An 18,607-nucleotide genomic window follows, 5' to 3' on the forward strand; every position below is an offset into this window, starting at 1 on the left:
AAAGAAGAGAGATTGGTTCAGTTTCCCGTATCACTCTCTGTTGTTGGTCAGTTTCCCTGTATCACTCTCTCTTGTTGGTATCAGTTTCCCCGTATCACTCTCTGTTGTTGGTTCAGTTTCCCCGTATCACTCTCTGATGTTGGTTCAGTTTCCCGTATCACTCTCTGTTGTTGGTTCAGTTTCCCTGTATCACTCTCTGTGTTGGTTCAGTTTCCCGTATCACTCTCTGTTGTTGGTTCAGTTTCCCTGTATCACTCTCTGTTGTTGGTCAGTTTCCCCGTATCACTCTCTGTTGTTGGTTCAGTTTCCCTGTATCACTCTCTGATGTTGGTTCAGTTTCCCCGTATCACTCTGTTGATGGTTCAGTTTCCCCGTATCACTCTCTGTTGTTGATTCAGTTTCCCCGTATCGCTCTCTGTTGTTGGTTCAGTTTCCCCGTATCACTCTCTGTTGTGTTGGTTCAGTTTTCCGTATCACTCTCTGTTGTTGGTTCAGTTTCCCCGTATCACTCTCTGTTGTTGGTTCAGTTTTCCCGTATCACTCTCTGTTGTTGGTTCAGTTTCCCTGTATCACTCTCTGTTGTTGGTCCAGTTTCCCCGTATCACTCTCTGTTCTTGATTCAGTTTCCCCGTATCACTCTCTGTGTTGGTTCAGTTTCCCTGTATCACTCTCTGTTGTGTTGGTTCAGTTTCCCCTATCACTCTCTGTTGTTGATTCAGTTTCCCCGTATCACACTCTGTTGTTGGTTCAGTTTCCCCGTAACTACCAACGCTACTAATAATAATCAGCCCCAGGACAGTGACATCCTAGCACAGAGAATTCGACCCAACACAATTATCACTAAACAAAAGGAAAAATATTTGACCTTTGAGTTCCTGCTCATTAATCTAGTTTAAGTTATTAATTTATAAAGTAATAGTTATATTTTCCCAGCTCTTAATTTAACCCACTGCCCCAACTCAGAGAGCAGCAAGAAAGCTCCAATACTCACCAGCCAATCACCTACCTGCTGTCCTGTGACATCACTGCTTGATTTTTTTTAATTTTTTTTTTTTTAATTTCACCGAATATACTTTGCCTTCGCTTCTCCCAGTGAGACAGTGGGGGGGGGGGGGGGCAACAGACAGCGCATGCGAGGGGGAGCATGTGGGAATGTGTGTGGACCTAAGAAAGATAGATCAGAGTATTGTCTAAATGGTGAGAAGTTAGAAACTGTGGGGAACAGTGCAGAAATCATTAAAAGCTAGTGGACAGGTACAAAATATAATTAAAAAGGCTAATGGAATGTTAGCCTTTATCATGAAGGCTGGAATATAAAGGGGTGGAAGTTATGTTACGGTTGTACAGAGCTCTGGTTAGACCCCAGCTGGAGAACTGTGTTCAGTTCTGGGCACTGCACCTCAGGAAGGCTATATCAGCGCAGATTCATCAGAATGATACCAGGGCTAAACGGTCAAAAAATGAGGGACAGGTTGCATAGACAGTCTTGTATTCCTTGAATATAGATGATTAAGGGGTAATGCAATTGGGGTGTTTGAGATGATTAAAGGCTTTGACAGAGAGAAACAATTTCCTCTGGTGAGGAGTCCAGAAGAAGGAGGCATAACCTTAAAATTAGTGCTGGACTGTTCAGGGGTGATGTCAGGAAGCATTTCTTCACACAAAGGGCAGTGGAAATCTGGAACTCTCTCCCCCAAAAAGCTGTTGAGGCTAATTGAAAAATTCAAAACTGAGATAGGTAGATTTTTGTTGGGTAAGGGTATTAAGGGATATAGAATCAAGGCGGGTAGATGGAGTTAAGATACAGATCATCCATGATCTAACTGAACAGGCTCGAGGGTTGAATGGCCTTCACCTGTTCCTACATCTGTGCTGTTAACTAAGGGATGCTACACGATATCAAGGGCCATTGGCTGGGGGAGAGAATCAGCTAGGGTTCCAGTTCCTGGTCAAAATCAGGCTCAACTTTATGATGCCCTCCATAACTGAATATCTGCCAATACTCACTGTCTAGGTCACTTAGGTGAGAAACTGCAGGGTGACTGGAGATGGTGAAACTATACATGCAAAACTAGAAGGAAAGAGTCACTGTGCAAGTGGAACAGAAGTTGTCTGGGGGAACCGAGAGAAGCTGAAGACAGTTCGAGTACGTCAGTGACAGCTCCAAACGGCACAAATGCGGCAGAAAGTATGCTTGGCTTATCTGACACATTCCAAGGTTGCAAATGAAGGCTTGCTGTAACTGTGGTTAGATTAAAAGCAGGACACAGTTACACAAGGGTCAGAGGAAACCCAACAGCCAAACAGCACAACTTGAAAAAACTTTTAATGATGGTCAAATGATTAGAAACAAGTGAGGAGAGCGAAAAATGTACAAAAAGGTTGTGATTGAGCTGTAGTGTTCGACTCGATAAATTAAGCTTCATCTTCGACACTCTGCTACTGGCGTCTACTGTTTGAACTAGAATGAAGTGAAACACATTGGAGAATTGAAATCAAACACTTGACTGTGACAGGATTTACCCACATGGAGCAGGTCCAGGTCAGCTTGGTGACTGTGTTAAAAGGTAAGTATTTTACTCTGAATATCAGGAAGCTGGGAGACTTGCCCAGTCCACACACAGCTGAGCCAGGTCGCACCTTCTAACTAAACTGGGACAGTTACAGTCCAACTCAATGCACTCAGTGCCCTGTCCTCACTGTGACCCTGCGTAACGTAACGTTACACCAAGCCTCATCTCCCTGCAGGAACCGCCTCCGCCACTGACCCAACCCCCCAAAACCTGCGCGAACTGCCGCCTCCTCCGCCAGCCTGCGCAATCCGCCACCCCCACCAACCTGCACGAACCCCCAAACCTGCGCTAACCACCCCCTCCACCCAAAACCTGCGCTAACCGCCCCCCCACCCCAGAACCTGCGCTAACCGCCCCCCCCCACCCCAGAACCTGCGCTAACCGCCCCCCCCACCCCAGAACCTGCGCTAACCGCCCCCCCACCCCAAACCTGCGCTAACCGCCCCCCCACCCCAGAACCTATGCTAACCGCCCCCCCACCCCAAACCTGCGCTAAACCGCCCCCCACCCCAAAACTTGCGCTAACCGCCCCCCCCACCCCAGAACCTGCGCTAACCGCCCCCCCCACCCCAGAACCTGCGTTAACCGCCCCCCCCACCCCAGAACCTGCGCTAACCGCCCCCCCACCCCAGAACCTGCGCTAACGCCCCCCCCCACCCCAGAACCTGCGCTAACCGCCCTCCCCCCAGAACCTGCGCTAACCGCCCCCCCACCCCAGAACCTGCGCTAACCACCCCCCCACCCCAAACCTGCGCTAACCGCCCCCCCCCCACCCAAAACCTGCGCTAACCGCCCCCCCCACCCCAGAACCTGCGCTAACCGCCCCCCACCCAAGTCCTGTGCTAACCGCCCTCCACCCCAAAAACCTGCACTAACCGCCCCCCCCACCCAAAAACCTGCGCAAACCGCCCCCCCCACCAAAAACCTGTGCGAACCTCGCCACCCAACCTGTGCAGTGTCGAGCGATTTTTACACTGCTCTGACTGTGATTAGCAGCTACATCAAGTGCTGCCACAGGTGTTTAAAGTCCGTGTTACCACAGACCACTGCAACCCCAGGGACGGACTCCACAGGGTCATCACTGTTTGAAACAGCTTTCATTCTGCTTTATCTTTGTCTGTCTCACTGCAGCTGGTATAAATGAAGAATGCGCTTGTCCAACCAGAGGAAAGCTGAGGTATGTTTTAAAGAAAAGCGCAGTTTGGTGACAGTTCAAACTTGGTCACCAATCCAAATAGAACTCAGGTTAAAAATAATGACTTCAAACCCAGTCACCGGCAGACCAGAGGCTTGAAGTGGAGCACTTAAACCAGGTTACCGCGGCGGGTTTTATGAACTGAAACGGAATGGCCTAGTTTCTTCTCTCTAGTCCTGCCCCTTGGTAATCCAATTGCACTCTGCTTATTGCAATAATCTTTGTGAAACACAAGACGGACTTCACATAATTGCAGTTACATCTGGCCCACGAGTCTATGGAAAATACAAGTTTCTTATTCAGTCCGTGAAAAGATTGGCCTTGATTCCTCAATCTCATCACATTTTGCTGACTCCACAAGGAGTGGGAACGGTTACACAGTCCTGGCACTAGCGACTGCTGCTGCTGGTGGTGAAGGATCATCATGAACAGGATGTTGGGATGCCAGCTATGGGTTTCAATCAATCCAAGGAAGGAGCCTCCATGGCAACAATGAAATGGGAGGTACTACCAGTGCCGCCTCCCCTCATACCAGCTCCCGCACCTGCAAACAACGGGACTGGGTCAGTGAGAGATTGCACCCGAGGGGACGAAAAAATAATGCCCAACACCGAAATCAGACACTCCCCCACCCGCACCACCATCATCACCTCCCCCCCCATCCCCCAAGAAATCAGAAACTGCAACCCCCTCCCAAAAATCAGACACTGACCCCCCCATTTAAACACACCGTCCCTTCTAACTGTGAGTAGTTCACCTTCTGTAAGTCACTTTCCCATATTTATTGTTCAGTGCTTTTGTATCTGCTCACCTTTATTGTGCCTTGGCTGTTCGCAGCTATTAGGACATTCGATTCCTGTGATAAAAATAATAGGATTAAACCAATAGTCACATAATGCATATAATAAATATAATGAATCAGAATCCACGTGTAGAGACAAAGCAGAACAATGCACTGAAAACTCCAAACTGTACATTCACCACAGCATTGGGTTCTACTCAGATCAGCTCACTGACCAATTCTGTAAGTGAACTATGATCTGGACTGTCCAATCTCTTGGTAACCAATGGAAAATCCCAGGGGAATTTAACAACACAGACTTACCGCTGTACTGGAATACATCACAAGCTGCCACATGATTCTCATCTGTTGATCACTCCCATAAGCGGTCTGAGTGTCCTACGCTCAGGAGAGTTCCAATACTGTCCATCTGAACAACCCAAAGATGTAACAATAGGAGCCCCTTGTGACCTGAACTAGGTATTGTACCATCCCAGGTTCTGCAATCTTCTAACGGACTGAAACACTTGGTGAATCGATGATGGAGATGAAATGCTAACCTGCAAGTTTCACAGACAGCATGGAAATATACCAACTCCACTTAACCCAACCTCTCTTTTCTCCTCAGCACTGAATATATCACCACTTACCCTATCTGGTAACACTCTCCGGCTCACTGAATATAGGAACAGGAGTAGGCCATTCAGCCCCTCGAGCCTGTTCTGCCATTCAATGAGATCATGGCTGATTTGTGAATCCACCCTCTTTTTCCTAATTGTAAAAAAATTGTGTCGATTTTGATATCCCTTGTGAGTTTCTTTTCATACTCCCTTTATGTAGCTCTTACTACCTGTTTTGTCACCTTTTGTTGTTCTTTGTATTTCTCCCAGTTGCCAGGATCTGTGCTAGTTTGGGTATTTTTGTATGTGTTTTTAGTTTTATGCTGTCCCTTAGCTCTTTAGTCGTCCATGGCTGGTTTTTGGCAAGTAGAGCTCTTACCCCTTAGGGGTATAAACTGGTTCTGTATCACAAATCCTTTTTTGAGCACTTATCTACTGTCGTTTTACCCATTAACAGATTTGCCCAGTTTATTTGTGGACAGGCTCTGTCTCATTGCATTGAAGTCAGCCTTACCTAAATCTAGAATTTCAGTAGCTGTTTCACGTTTCTCCCTTTCAAATGACATTGAAATCAATCATAACATGGTCACTATTAATGTTCACGCACCTTTAGGCTGTTAACTAAATCTGCTCATTATTAAACCAAATATGGCCTCCCCCTTGTTGGTTCTAGGACATATTGTTGCAGAAAACTATCCTGAACACACTCAAGAAATTGATAGTTTCTGACATGAGCTAGTCTGCTTATCCAATCTATATGAAAGTAAAAATCCCCCATTAAAACCACTCCGCCTTTACTACATGTCTGTCCCAATCTCTGCAATTATACATTCTAGCACTTCACAGCTGCTACCAGGGGGGTTATACACAACTCCCCCTACAGTCTGAAATCCTTTTCTATTTCTTAATTCTATACAAAGTCTCCACTGCCTGCTTATCTCTCATTACACCCTCTCATCATTGAAGTGATTTCATCCTTAATCACTAAGGCTACGCCTCCTCCTCCACCAGATTCCCTTTTCTTCCTGTGGACCTTATAATCTGGTATATTCAGTTCCCAATCCTGACAGTCTTGCAGCCATGTCTGAGTGATGGCTACCATGTCGTAACCTCCAAATTGAATTTGCACCTGCAATGCATTCAATTTGTTCCTTATACTTCGTGTATTTGTATAAAAAACGTTTATTTAGGCCACACACCCTAACCGGTCCTTCTGCTCTAATGTTTTGTTAACACATTTACATCAGCACTTACCCCGTCTGGTAACGCCGTCCAACACATTGAATATATCAGCACTTACCCCGTCTGGTAACGCCGTCCAACACATTGAATATATCAGCACTTACCCCGTCTGGTAACGCCGTCCAACACATTGAATATATCAGCACTTACCCCGTCTGGTAACGCTCTCCAACACACAGCACTGACAAATTCATTGGTGTCATCCTCCTTTTTGTCCTTGTCCAAAACGCTTTTAACTGTGTCAAATTTAAAGGTGAGCAGCGTTTTTGAGAGCCCCTTATAGTAGAGGTAGAGAGAATTGTTTTTCACTTCCTAGAAGAATAAATGAAGTGCCTGACATTAATAGCCACGCTCTTACAATTCATCATTAAACAACAGCATCATTACAACACTCATTATAAATACACTCCCAGACTGTAGATAGGTAACACAAATTCACAGCTGACCAGGAGGACGGCAGGGAGAGGAGTGGGGTGGCGGCGATGACCTGCCGCGAGGAGGGAAGGAGGCCCGGCCGCAAGGGGGGGGGGGGGGGGAGAAAGAGAAGAGGCCTGGCCGCGAGGAGGGGAGGCACCACACGAGGACAGCGGGAGATTGCAGAACATGACAACAACAGGGCGACTGGGGGTGCACGTGGTGGGGAGACAGCACTAGGCGCCCTGAGTTTCTAAGGTAGTAGCAGGGAGACTAGGCTCCAAGCCCTGGGAATTTCCTCACTAAACCTTTCTGCCTCTTTTAAAACCAACTCTGTGACCGAGCTTTTGCTTACTTCTTCTAATATCTCCTTCATGCCTCGGTGTCAATTTTTAATCTGATTTCGCTCCTGTGAAGCTCCTTGGGGAATGTTTCTATGTTTAGAATCATAGAATGAAAGAGCATAGAAGGCCACCATTCCACCCATCATGCCTGAACCAGTTCTTTGGTAGAGCTATCCAATTAGTCCCACTCTCCTGCTGTTTGCCCCATAGCACTGTAAATTCTTGTCCTTTAAGTATTCATCCAATTCTCTTGAAAGTTATTATTAAATCTGCTTCCACCGCCTTTTCAGTTCAGTGCATTCCAGATCGCAACACCTAAATTGGGTTTGCTGTTATAAATTGAGAAATTTCTGTTATAAATTTTTAACATTTTTTTGGATGTCAAATGTTGACAAAAAGCACGAAGAGTGTCCCATAGAAGATTATCTATACATATAAAGCGGTATGTCTCTCTGTCTCTCCGTCTGTCCGGCTATACAATCAAAAGTTATAGAGCGTATATGTTACACGTTATATCAAAAGAAAGCTTATCATTAGGGGACTCTCATAGGCGTATTTACTTTTTGGTTGGACAAAAATTGTGCCGACGGTATACAAAAAACGTTCAAAATTCCGCTCATTATCTGCTCATTAGCATCGAGTGACGTGAAGGTTGACCAATCGTACAGGTCGAGTGACCAGACGGTCGACCAATCGCTGCGTCACGGGGGCGGGTTCATTGCGTGTGCGGGCGGGCCATCTAGAGTTGAGCGACGTGACGATTGACCAATCCTACACTTCAGTGACCTGATGGTTGACCAATCGGGGCGTGTGTGGGCGGGCCTAATCATTCTGAACTGAGGTGAGTGTCAGCCATCTTGATTCTTAAACTATTCGATTTCTTTTTCCCATCGGGGTTTTATCTTTTAAAAAAAAAGGGTTTTATCTTTTTAAAAAAAAATACAAACATTTCGGCCATTTCCTCCACACTTGCATTGGAAATCAATAAAAAAAAAACCCAGGGAGCGCTTTCGACAAAGACGTCGCGGTTTCATTCGGAGGCAGACGGGGGGGGGGAAACGTTTAATGGATTTTTTCCCGCTTTAATTACCGAATTTAAACATTTTACTTCAGTTTTTTCCTAAAAATATAAATAAACTCTCTGTTCATAGCTCCTTATTTCTCTCGGGGTTTTATCTTTTTAAAAAAAAACATTTCGGCTCCTTCTCCTCACGTCACCTAGCAACAACAAACCAGGGAAGCCTCAGTCCAACGTGCCAAGGAACGACTACAACTACCAGCATGCTGCGTGCGTGCTGCACATGCGCATTCAGGGTGTAACTGGGCGTGCTCCGACTCACTCGCTCCCTCCCTCCAGTCCCAGGTGGCGTCTCAAGCCCGAGACACAGAGCGCGGGTAGCGCAGGCCCAGCCGCAATTGGCGGTCTTCAAGCTGGCTCGGGGGTGGGGGCCGGGGCTCGGGAGGGAGGAGGGCGCCGGGGCTCAGGAGGGAGGGAGGAGAGGGGGGGGGCGCCGGGGCGGGGGCCGTGGCTCGGTAGGGTGGGGGGGCGGGGCTTCGGGGAGGGGGGGGGGGGGGAAGGGTTACCCCGGCAACTGGGCCCGGCCATCTCTCTCAGCCTCGAGCCGGCTCACGCCCGTTCCCGGGGCTTGGCTCCATTTGCGGCCGCGGGCCACTCGCCCTCTCTCCTTTCCTGTCTCTCTCTCCTCCCCCATTTCCCTCCCCCCCCCCTCTCCTCCCCCCCGCCTCATCCTCCCTCTCCACACCCCTCTCTCTCTCCCCACCCCCCCCTCTCTCTCTCCCCCTCCCTCCCCCCCCTCCCTCCCTCCCCCTCTTTCCCCCCCTCCCTCCCCCCCTCTCTACCCCCTCCCTCCCCCCCTCTCCCTCCACCTCTCTCCCCTCCCTCCCCCTCCCCTCCCCCTCCTCAGCCTCTCTCTCTTCCCCCTCCTCAGCCTCTCTCTCTTCCCCCTCCCTCAGCCTCTCTCTCTCTTCCCCCTCCTCAGCCTCTCTCTCTCTTCCCCCTCCTCAGCCTCTCTCTCTTCCCCCTCCTCAGCCTCTCTCTCTCTTCCCCCTCCTCAGCCTCTCTCTCTCTCTTCCCCCTCCCTCAGCCTCTCTCTCTCTTCCCCCTCCTCAGCCTCTCTCTCTTCCCCCTCCTCAGCCTCTCTCTCTCTTCCCCCTCCTCAGCCTCTCTCTCTCTTCCCCTCCTCAGCCTCTCTCTCTCTTCCCCCTCCTCAGCCTCTCTCTCTCTTCCCCCTCCTCAGCCTCTCTCTCTCTTCCCCCTCCTCAGCCTCTCTCTCTCTTCCCCCTCCTCAGCCTCTCTCTCTTCCCCCTCCTCAGCCTCTCTCTCTTCCCCCTCCTCAGCCTCTCTCTCTTCCCCCCTCTTTCGCTGCCCCCTCCCTCCCCCTCCCCTCCCCCCCTCCCTCCCCCCCCCACCCTCCCTCCTCCCCCCCCCCCCTCCCTCCCTCCACCCCCCCCCTCCCTCCCCCCTGCCGGGGGCAGCGTCGGCGAGCTGGTGTCGGGGGCAGCGTCGGCGAGCTGGTGTCGGGGGGCAGCGTCGGCGAGCTGGTGTCGGGGGCAGCGTCGGCGAGCTGGTGTCGGGGGCAGCGTCGGCGAGCTGGTGTCGGGGGCAGCGTCGGCGAGCTGGTGTCGGGGGCAGCGTCGGCGAGCTGGTGTCGGGGGCAGCGTCGGCGAGCTGGTGTCGGGGGCAGCGTCGGCGAGCTGGTGTCGGGGGCAGCGTCGGCGAGCTGGTGTCGGGGGGCAGCGTCGGCGAGCTGGTGTCGGGGGCAGCGTCGGCGAGCTGGTGTCGGGGGCAGCGTCGGCGAGCTGGTGTCGGGGGCAGCGTCGGCGAGCTGGTGTCGGGGGCAGCGTCGGCGAGCTGGTGTCGGGGGCAGCGTCGGCGAGCTGGTGTCGGGGGCAGCGTCGGCGAGCTGGTGTCGGGGGCAGCGTCGGCGAGCTGGTGCCGGGGGCAGCGTCGGCGAGCTGGTGCCGGGGGCAGCGTCGGCGAGCTGGTGCCGGGGGGCAGCGTCGGCGAGCTGGTGCCGGGGGCAGCGTCGGCGAGCTGGTGCCGGGGGCAGCGTCGGCGAGCTGGTGCCGGGGCAGCGGTCGGCGAGCTGGTGTCGGGGGCAGCGTCGGCGAGCTGGTGTCGGGGGCAGCGTCGGCGAGCTGGTGTCGGGGGCAGCGTCGGCGAGCTGGTGTCGGGGGCAGCGTCGGCGAGCTGGTGTCGGGGGGCAGCGTCGGCGAGCTGGTGTCGGGGGCAGCGTCGGCGAGCTGGTGTCGGGGGCAGCGTCGGCGAGCTGGTGCCGGGGGCAGCGTCGGCGAGCTGGTGCCGGGGGCAGCGTCGGCGAGCTGGTGTCGGGGGCAGCGTCGGCGAGCTGGTGTCGGGGGCAGCGTCGGCGAGCTGGTGTCGGGGGCAGCGTCGGCGAGCTGGTGTCGGGGGCAGCGTCGGCGAGCTGGTGTCGGGGGCAGCGTCGGCGAGCTGGTGTCGGGGGCAGCGTCGGCGAGCTGGTGTCGGGGGCAGCGTCGGCGAGCTGGTGTCGGGGGGCAGCGTCGGCGAGCTGGTGTCGGGGGCAGCGTCGGCGAGCTGGTGTCGGGGGCAGCGTCGGCGAGCTGGTGTCGGGGGCAGCGTCGGCGAGCTGGTGTCGGGGGCAGCGTCGGCGAGCTGGTGTCGGGGGCAAGCGTCGGCGAGCTGGTGTCGGGGGCAGCGTCGGCGAGCTGGTGTCGGGGGGCAGCGTCGGCGAGCTGCTTTCGGGGGCAGCGTCGGCGAGCTGGGTGTCGGGGGCAGCGTCGGCGAGCTGGTGTCGGGGGGCAGCGTCGGCGAGCTGGTGTCGGGGGCAGCGTCGGCGAGCTGCTGTCGGGGGCAGCGTCGGCGAGCTGGTGTCGGGGGCAGCGTCGGCGAGCTGGTGTCGGGGGCAGCGTCGGCGAGCTGGTGTCGGGGGCAGCGTCGGCGAGCTGGTGTCGGGGGGCAGCGTTGGCGAGCTGGTGTCGGGGGGCAGCGTCGGCGAGCTGCTTTCGGGGGCAGCGTCGGCGAGCTGGTGTCGGGGGGGCAGCGTCGGCGAGCTGGTGTCGGGGGCAGCGTCGGCGAGCTGGTGTCGGGGGCAGCGTCGGCGAGCTGGTGTCGGGGGGCAGCGTCCGTCGGCGAGCTGGTGTCGGGGTGGCAGCGTTGGCGAGCTGCTTGTCGGGGGCAGCGTCGGCGAGCTGGTGCCGGGGGCAGCGTCGGCGAGCTGGTGCCGGGGGCAGCGTCGGCGAGCTGGTGTCGGGGGCAGCGTCGGCGAGCTGGTGTCGGGGCAGCGTCGGCGAGCTGGTGTCGGGGGCAGCGTCGGCGAGCTGGTGTCGGGGGCAGCGTCGGCGAGCTGGTGTCGGGGGCAGCGTCGGCGAGCTGGTGTCGGGGGCAGCGTCGGCGAGCTGGTGTCGGGGGCAGCGTCGGCGAGCTGGTGTCGGGGGCAGCGTCGGCGAGCTGGTGCCGGGGGGCAGCGTCGGCGAGCTGGTGTCGGGGGCAGCGTCGGCGAGCTGGTGTCGGGGGCAGCGTCGGCGAGCTGGTGTCGGGGCAGCGTCGGCGAGCTGGTGTCGGGGGCAGCGTCGCGAGCTGGTGTCGGGGCAGCGTTGGCGAGCTGCTTTCGGGGGCAGCGTCGGCGAGCTGGTGTTGGGGGGGGTTGGGGAGATAAACCACACTCCCTCACCTACAGCTAATCCAGATTATCCCCAATTCAAGCCTCTCTAAAAGCAGGTACTAATCTCATAGGTACTCACCACAGGCGATGTAATCCCATTAGATGCCAAACCCACAAAGTTCTTTTCATTGATGTGACCTTTAAACGACCGTAAGCAGTGAGGCCTGTTCACACTCCACAGCTTCAACTGACTGTCTGTAGACCTGCAAACAAACTCTGCATCAATTAAGGCAGCGTAAAGAGGCTAATCATCTCCTGCCAGGATCAGCAATTGCATCTCCTGCTCTGTGAATCTACACTGCACATTGCAGGCAGTGGACTGAGATGCCATGGTGCCCAAGGTGTAGCCCAGACAATCAGAGCAGTGACAAGGGCCCTCTTCAGATGTTGGTCTCACTATATTTCCCTGCCGCCTGGTAATCGTGCTTGACTAATCTACTGGAATTTTTTGAGGATGTAACTGATAAAATAGATAAGGGAGAACCAGTGGATGTGGTGCATTTGGACTTTCAGAAGGCTTTCGATAAGGTCCCGCATAAGAGATTAGCGTGTAAAGTTAAGGCACATGAGATTGGGGGCAAGGTATTGACTTGGATAGAGAACTGGTTGGCAGACAGAAAGCAAAGAGTTGGAATAAACGGGTCTTTTTCCGAGTGGCAGGCAGTGACTAGTGGGGTACCGCAGGGATCGGTCCTTGGACCCCAGCTATTCACAATATATATTAATGATCTAGACAAGGGAACTAGATGTAATATCTCCAAATTTGCAGACGACACAAAGCTGGGTGGGCGTGTGTGCTGTGAGGAGGATGTCGAGAAACTCCAGGATGATTTGGACAGGTTGGGTGATTGGGCAAAAGCATGGCAGATGCAATATAACGTGGATAAATGTGAGGTTATCCACTTTGGTGGCAAAAACAGGAAGGCAGATTATCTGAATGGCAATAGATTGGGAGAAGGGGAAGTGCAACGTGACCTGGGTGTCCTTGTGCACCAGTCACTGAAGGTAAGCATGCAGGTGCAGCAGGCAGTTAAGAAGGCAAATGGTATGTTGGCCTTCGTAGCGAGAGGGTTTGAGTACAGGAACAAGGATGTCTTGCAGCAGTTATACAGGGCCTTGGTGAGACCACATCTTGAGTATTGTGTGCAATTTTGGTCGCCTTATCTGAGGAAGGATGTTCTTGCCATGGAATGAGTTCAGCGAAGATTCACCAGGCCTGATACCTGGGATGGCAGGAATGACGTATGAGGAGAGATTGGGTTGATTGGGCTTGTACTCGCTGGAGTTTAGAAGAATGAGAGGGGATCTCATTGAAACTTATAAAATTCTAACAGGACTGGACAGACTAGATGCAGGAAGGATGTTCCCGATGGTCGGGGAGTCCAGACCAGGGGTCACAGTCTAAGGATAAGGGGTAGGCCATTTAGGACAGAACTGAGGAGGAATTTCTTCACCCAGAGAGTGGTGAACCTGTGGAATTCTCTACCACAGAAGGCGGTAGAAGCCAATACATTAAATATATTCAAGAAGGAGTTGGATATATTTCTTAAGGCTAAAGGGATCAAGGGGTATGGGGAGAAAATTTGGATGATCAGCCATGATCGCATTGAATGGCGGAGCAGGCTCGAGGGTCGAATGGCCTACTCCTGCTCCTATCTTCTATGTTTCTGTGTAAGCTGAAGGCCCATTTTGGCTCTACAGGGATGTGAGATGTGCTGAACCGAAGACCTGCATGAATCATAACCCCCACCCACACCCACCCCAAAACGTGTCCTTTCACAGAGGCGCGCCGGGCACAGCGAGGTGCGACGGAGCCATAGGTTCATCACAACCAGGTCACTAGGATGTTCTTCAATCCACTGGAAGTCATTGCAGCAAAGTATTGTACACAGTTTGTGAGAATCAAAGCAAAATAGAACTTACGCTGAAACTATTTCTTCTCCACTTACAAACTTGGCATACGACACTGCTTTGCGATGTCCTTTAAACACCATGATGGGCTGTTTAGTGTTCCGCAGATCATAGTAGTGAACACAGTGATCTGTGAAAAGGCCAAACATTTTTGAGCTTGAAAAATGAAGTACATTCTGCAAGATCCAGTCAACAGTGACATTTGCAGCAGCTTTAGTGTGTAAACTACAAGGAACCATCTACAATCAGTGTGTAAACTACTATACAAGGAACCATCTACAATCAGTGTGTAAACTACTATACAAGGAACCATCTACAATCAGTGTGTAAACTACTATACAAGGAACTGTCTACAATCAGTGTGTAAACTACAAGGAACCATCTACAATCAGTGTGTAAACTACAGGGAACTATCTACAATCAGTTACATATAGAGCAGACTCCTAATAGGGGAATCCTCATTTTAATAGAGCATAGCCCCTTGACTGAGCCCCCTCTCCAAGTGACCCCGAGCCCCTCCCCATCCCCCAATGCGACCGAGCCCCCCATCCCCCAACGCGACCGAGCCCATCCTGGCCGAGCCCCTCCCGGGTGACAAACAGCACCTGTCCCGGTCTTAATTCCTTGCCTGCTTCTTATTTGTTTAGTGACGTGCTAGAAAGGGAGGGGTTCAGTCGAATACCTATACCAGACTGTAACTGGAATGGTCAGCCTACTGCATATTTTCCATTGCTTCACACTGTGCTTTAAACTAAAAATACCATTTTATTTCCAGAAACAAGAAACTGAAGTCACAGGTTTGACCAGAGGTTGTTTTCTTTTGCAAAGGGCTGCCGAAGGTCCAGCTCACGACAAGTAGTGACCCCTCAGGATTAGCAGGACGCTAGACTGTATACAGTGGCTCAGATGTTGGGCTATGAAAACACAAACCAGGTGCAACCTACACTTGAATGGAGCTTGGCTGGAATATCCAAGGCTGTGCCTGACATTACCCCACCCAGGGCTGACCAATTTGGATGAATACATTTGACTGGCAGAAGACCAGTTCCTTCGAATTGAATAACGTGTCTATCCTGTAGATGGCACAGCCTGATCCTGTGAACCCTCCCCACTCAATAACCAGGAGCTCAGAACACTGTTGCAGGAGCTGGCCTCACAACAGACAGGCAGCAATCTCAAAGTACCGCTCAACACTGACATGCTCAAGAAGCACCACTTGTGAAGCCAGTTAAGGGGTGTTACTGGTCCCCGCATTCCCTGGAGATTAGAGCAGTGGGGATTAGTATTAGACTGCACAGCCCCAGAAAGGTTAATCCCTAATCTTTAGTAAAGACAGGGGAGTCGGCGGTTGCCTGCCATACCCTGAAAAACCAGAGTCAGAGGCAGTGGGCATTTGCTGCAGTATTACCTGGCCTACCCAGCTGTCGCTGGTTGAAGTAAGAAAAGGGAAGGACCACAGGTCCCCAGACGGACTGCGAACAGCTCAATCCCTGGTCTGTTCACACTACACCAGCCGCCCCCCCCCCCACAACCTCGATAGTCCAACTCGCGACATGCAACCTAAGTTGTAATGTCCGGAGCACCAGTCACAATGGAAGTGCCTTGATCCCGTACATAATGGATCCTCCTCCCATCCCAATCTAGACAGGGTTGGTGGAGGTAGCGATCAGGAAACATGTGGAGGACATTGCTCTCCTGGGTTCCTCACCTAACATCCACTCTAGGCGGAAGTCCACTGTAGTGTCCGTGTGTAGATAAAGACACTGAAGACAGGAGTTGGTTCATAGGTATTTACTAAGCAAGTCTGGGGGGGGGGGGGGTTCTAAAGGATATACACAATACACAGGCTTATATAGCCCAAGTGGCAATTACCGGCATTACGCACACCTGGGGCTCTTAAAGGCACATACACCACAATTCCTCCCCTTCTAGCTAACTAGTACATCATATTTTAAGTAATTATTAATTACATGTTATATGCAAAATAATATACATTGCTGTATTAATTAATTATAAGTTAGTCTCTCAGGAGGCTTCCTGACTCGGTCCAGATAACGCCTCGGGGGTGCAGTAGTTTCTGGTGGTGTAGTAGGTTCTTCTGGCAAGGCTGATTCGGCTTGAAGGCCAGTGTCGGGTTCATCGGGTTCCAGTATCACCGGATCGGAGGTAGATATGGGTATCTCTACCTCATCGTTAGATGTATAGCGTGGTGGTGTAGGTTGTCCCTTTTCGGATGACTTGATGATTTGGTCAGCATGGCGCCTTATTATGCTTTCTCCGATGTCCACGGTATACATCAGTGGTCCTAGTCGTGTGCAGATAGTTCCAGGCTGCCATTTCTCGGTACGGTAGTCCCGGGCCAAAACCGGTTGGCCTATCTGGAAGGCCCTAGTTGGCCTTTCATTCATGCCCTGAAACTGCCGGTTCTCCACGTCCCTTCGGATGTTGGGCTTGACCAAATCCAGCCGGCATCTTAGGTTTCTATTGTAGAACATCATGGCGGGAGTTTGGTTTGTAACCATATGTGTTGCATTCCTATATGCAAATAAGAAGTTATCCACCTTGTGCTGAAGTTTTATGTCTTCATTACCCATGGCCTTGATGGCCTTCTTAAAGGTCTGGACAAACCTTTCAGCCAATCCATTGGTGGCGGGATGGTATGGGGCGGACGTGTAGTGCTTTACCCCATTGTTCTTTAAGAACTTTCTGAATTCTTCGGACACAAATTGCGGTCCATTATCAGAACATATCTGTTCCGGCAGCCCATTCCTGGCAAATATGGTCCTTAATACTGTGATGGTTTTTTCCGTGGTGGTGGAGGACATCTTTATTACCTCCGGCCACTTGGAGTGTGCATCAACTGCGATTAAGAACATTGAGTCCATAAATGGACCAGCAAAGTCGATGTGCACCCTTTGCCAGGGAGATGAGGGCCACTCCCATGGATGTAGAGGGGCCTGTGGCGGAGCATTTTGGACCTTCTGGCAGCCTAGGCAGCTCTTGGTCATGTCTTCGATGTCTCCATCGATACCTGGCCACCATACAAACGCCCTAGCTAGGTTCTTCATTTTCACTCCACCCAGATGCCCCTCGTGAAGCTCCTTTAGCACTTTATCCTGGAGTTTGGGTGGAATCACCACTCTGGATCCACACATCAAGGTTCCTCGGCACACTGACAGCTGTTCTCTTCTTTGCGAGAATGCTGGCAACAGTGGTTCGCCATGTGCTGGCCATCCCTTCATTGTTAAATCGTAGACCCGTGAGAGAGTAGGGTCATTTCTTGTCTCCCTTTCAATGGCAGAATTTGTCACCGGTAGACATTCCACTATGGTATAGTGGAATATCTCTACTGGGTCTACTGTAGGTGCCTCTTCTATCGTTGGCAACGGCAGGCGCGATAAACCGTCAGCATTTCCATGCTGTTTTGACCCTTTGTATTCAATGTTGTATTGGTGTGCCCCTAGAAAAAGGGACCACCTCTGTAGTCTTTGTGCCGTCATGATGGGGACACCTTTCTTAGGGTTGAATATGGAGATGAGGGGTTGATGGTCAGTCAGCAAGGTAAATTTTTGTCCGTGTAGGTAATGGTTGAAATTCTTCACTCCCCATACCAGGCTGAGTGCTTCCCTGTCTATCTGGGAATAGTTACGCTCAGCTGAGTTCAATGAGCGTGACGCAAAAGCTATCGGCCGTTCCGAGCCATCAGGGAATCTATGGGATAATACCGCTCCTATGCCGTAAGGGGATGCATCGCACGCCAGTCTGATTGGTAGTGATGGGTTGTAATGAGCCAAAACTTTCTCGGATGTGATTAAGTCTTTACATTTATGGAAGGCACGTTTACAGTCTTCGTTCCATTTCCAAATCACTCCTGTGTGTAGAAGATCATTAAGAGGGTGTAGAATAGTTGATAAGTTCGGTAAAAATTTATGATAGTAATTTATTAATCCCAGGAATGACCTCAATTGTGAAACGTTTTCAGGTGCTGGGACTTTTATAACTGCTTCAATTTTTTCAGGTGACTTATGCAACCCTTCCTTATTAATTATGTGGCCACAATATGATATCTGATTTTGGAAAAATTCGCACTTGGGGCGATTTGCTCGTAGGCCCCGTTCTTTCAGCCTAGTGAGCACCTGCTCCAAATTGGCAAGGTGCTCGTTGTCGTTTTCTCCTGTTATAAGGATGTCGTCTAGGTAGCACTGAGTCCCTGGAATCCCTTGCAGGACTTGCTCCATAGCTCTTTGCCAGATAGTTGGAGCTGATGCTACTCCGAAAACCAGTCGATTGTACTGGTACAGGCCTTTGTGTGTGTTTATTGTGAGATACTTTTTAGAGGTCTCCTCAACCTCCATCTGTAGATATGCCTGTGCCAAGTCAATTTTTGTGAAACGTTTTCCTCCGGATAGTGAGGTGAAAATATCTTCTATCCTCGGAAGAGGATACTGTACCGTGTGAAGGACCGGGTTTACAGTCACCTTAAAGTCCCCACAGATGCGAATTTTTCTCTGTTCCTCAGTGTTATTTTTCAATGCTTTTTTCATGACTGGAACGATGGGTGTTGCCCATTCGCTCCAATCTATTTTGGATAATACGCCTGCCTTTTCCAAATTCTCCAGCTCTACCTCGACTGCCGGACGTATTGCATATGGCACCGGTCTTGCCTTAAAAATTTTTGGAATTGCTGCATCTTCCACTTTTATTGAGGCGGTGATGCCTTTCAAGGTTCCTAGTTTCTCTTGAAACACTTCTTTGGCGTTGGCCAAGATGTCTTTTAATCGTTCAGGTATGATGTCATCATTGTTTTTTTCCTTACTGGTCACCGTCAGTGCCTGAATGGAGTGCCAGTCTAAACGTATCTTC

General features: G+C 51.5%; 1 protein-coding gene across 1 annotated transcript in view; it reads right to left on the reverse strand.

The window, feature by feature from the left end:
* Positions 1-3,478: 3,478 nt before the first annotated feature.
* cop1 (COP1 E3 ubiquitin ligase) overlaps positions 3,479-18,607 on the reverse strand; it is a gene marked incomplete at its 5' end in the record, with an annotated part of 130,351 nt that continues 115,222 nt past the window's right edge. Inside the window, 5 exons of the mRNA XM_085977983.1 lie at positions 3,479-4,312; positions 4,580-4,624; positions 6,562-6,723; positions 11,913-12,036; positions 13,757-13,874. Coding sequence (XP_085834109.1) covers positions 4,295-4,312; positions 4,580-4,624; positions 6,562-6,723; positions 11,913-12,036; positions 13,757-13,874 — 467 coding nt within the window. The remainder of the gene's footprint in view (positions 4,313-4,579; positions 4,625-6,561; positions 6,724-11,912; positions 12,037-13,756; positions 13,875-18,607) is intronic.

Source organism: Somniosus microcephalus, chromosome 3 (assembly GCF_052327205.1).
Source record: "Somniosus microcephalus isolate GS21.2 chromosome 3, FLI_Smic_1.0, whole genome shotgun sequence".
In the NCBI taxonomy this organism is placed as follows: domain Eukaryota; kingdom Metazoa; phylum Chordata; class Chondrichthyes; order Squaliformes; family Somniosidae; genus Somniosus; species Somniosus microcephalus.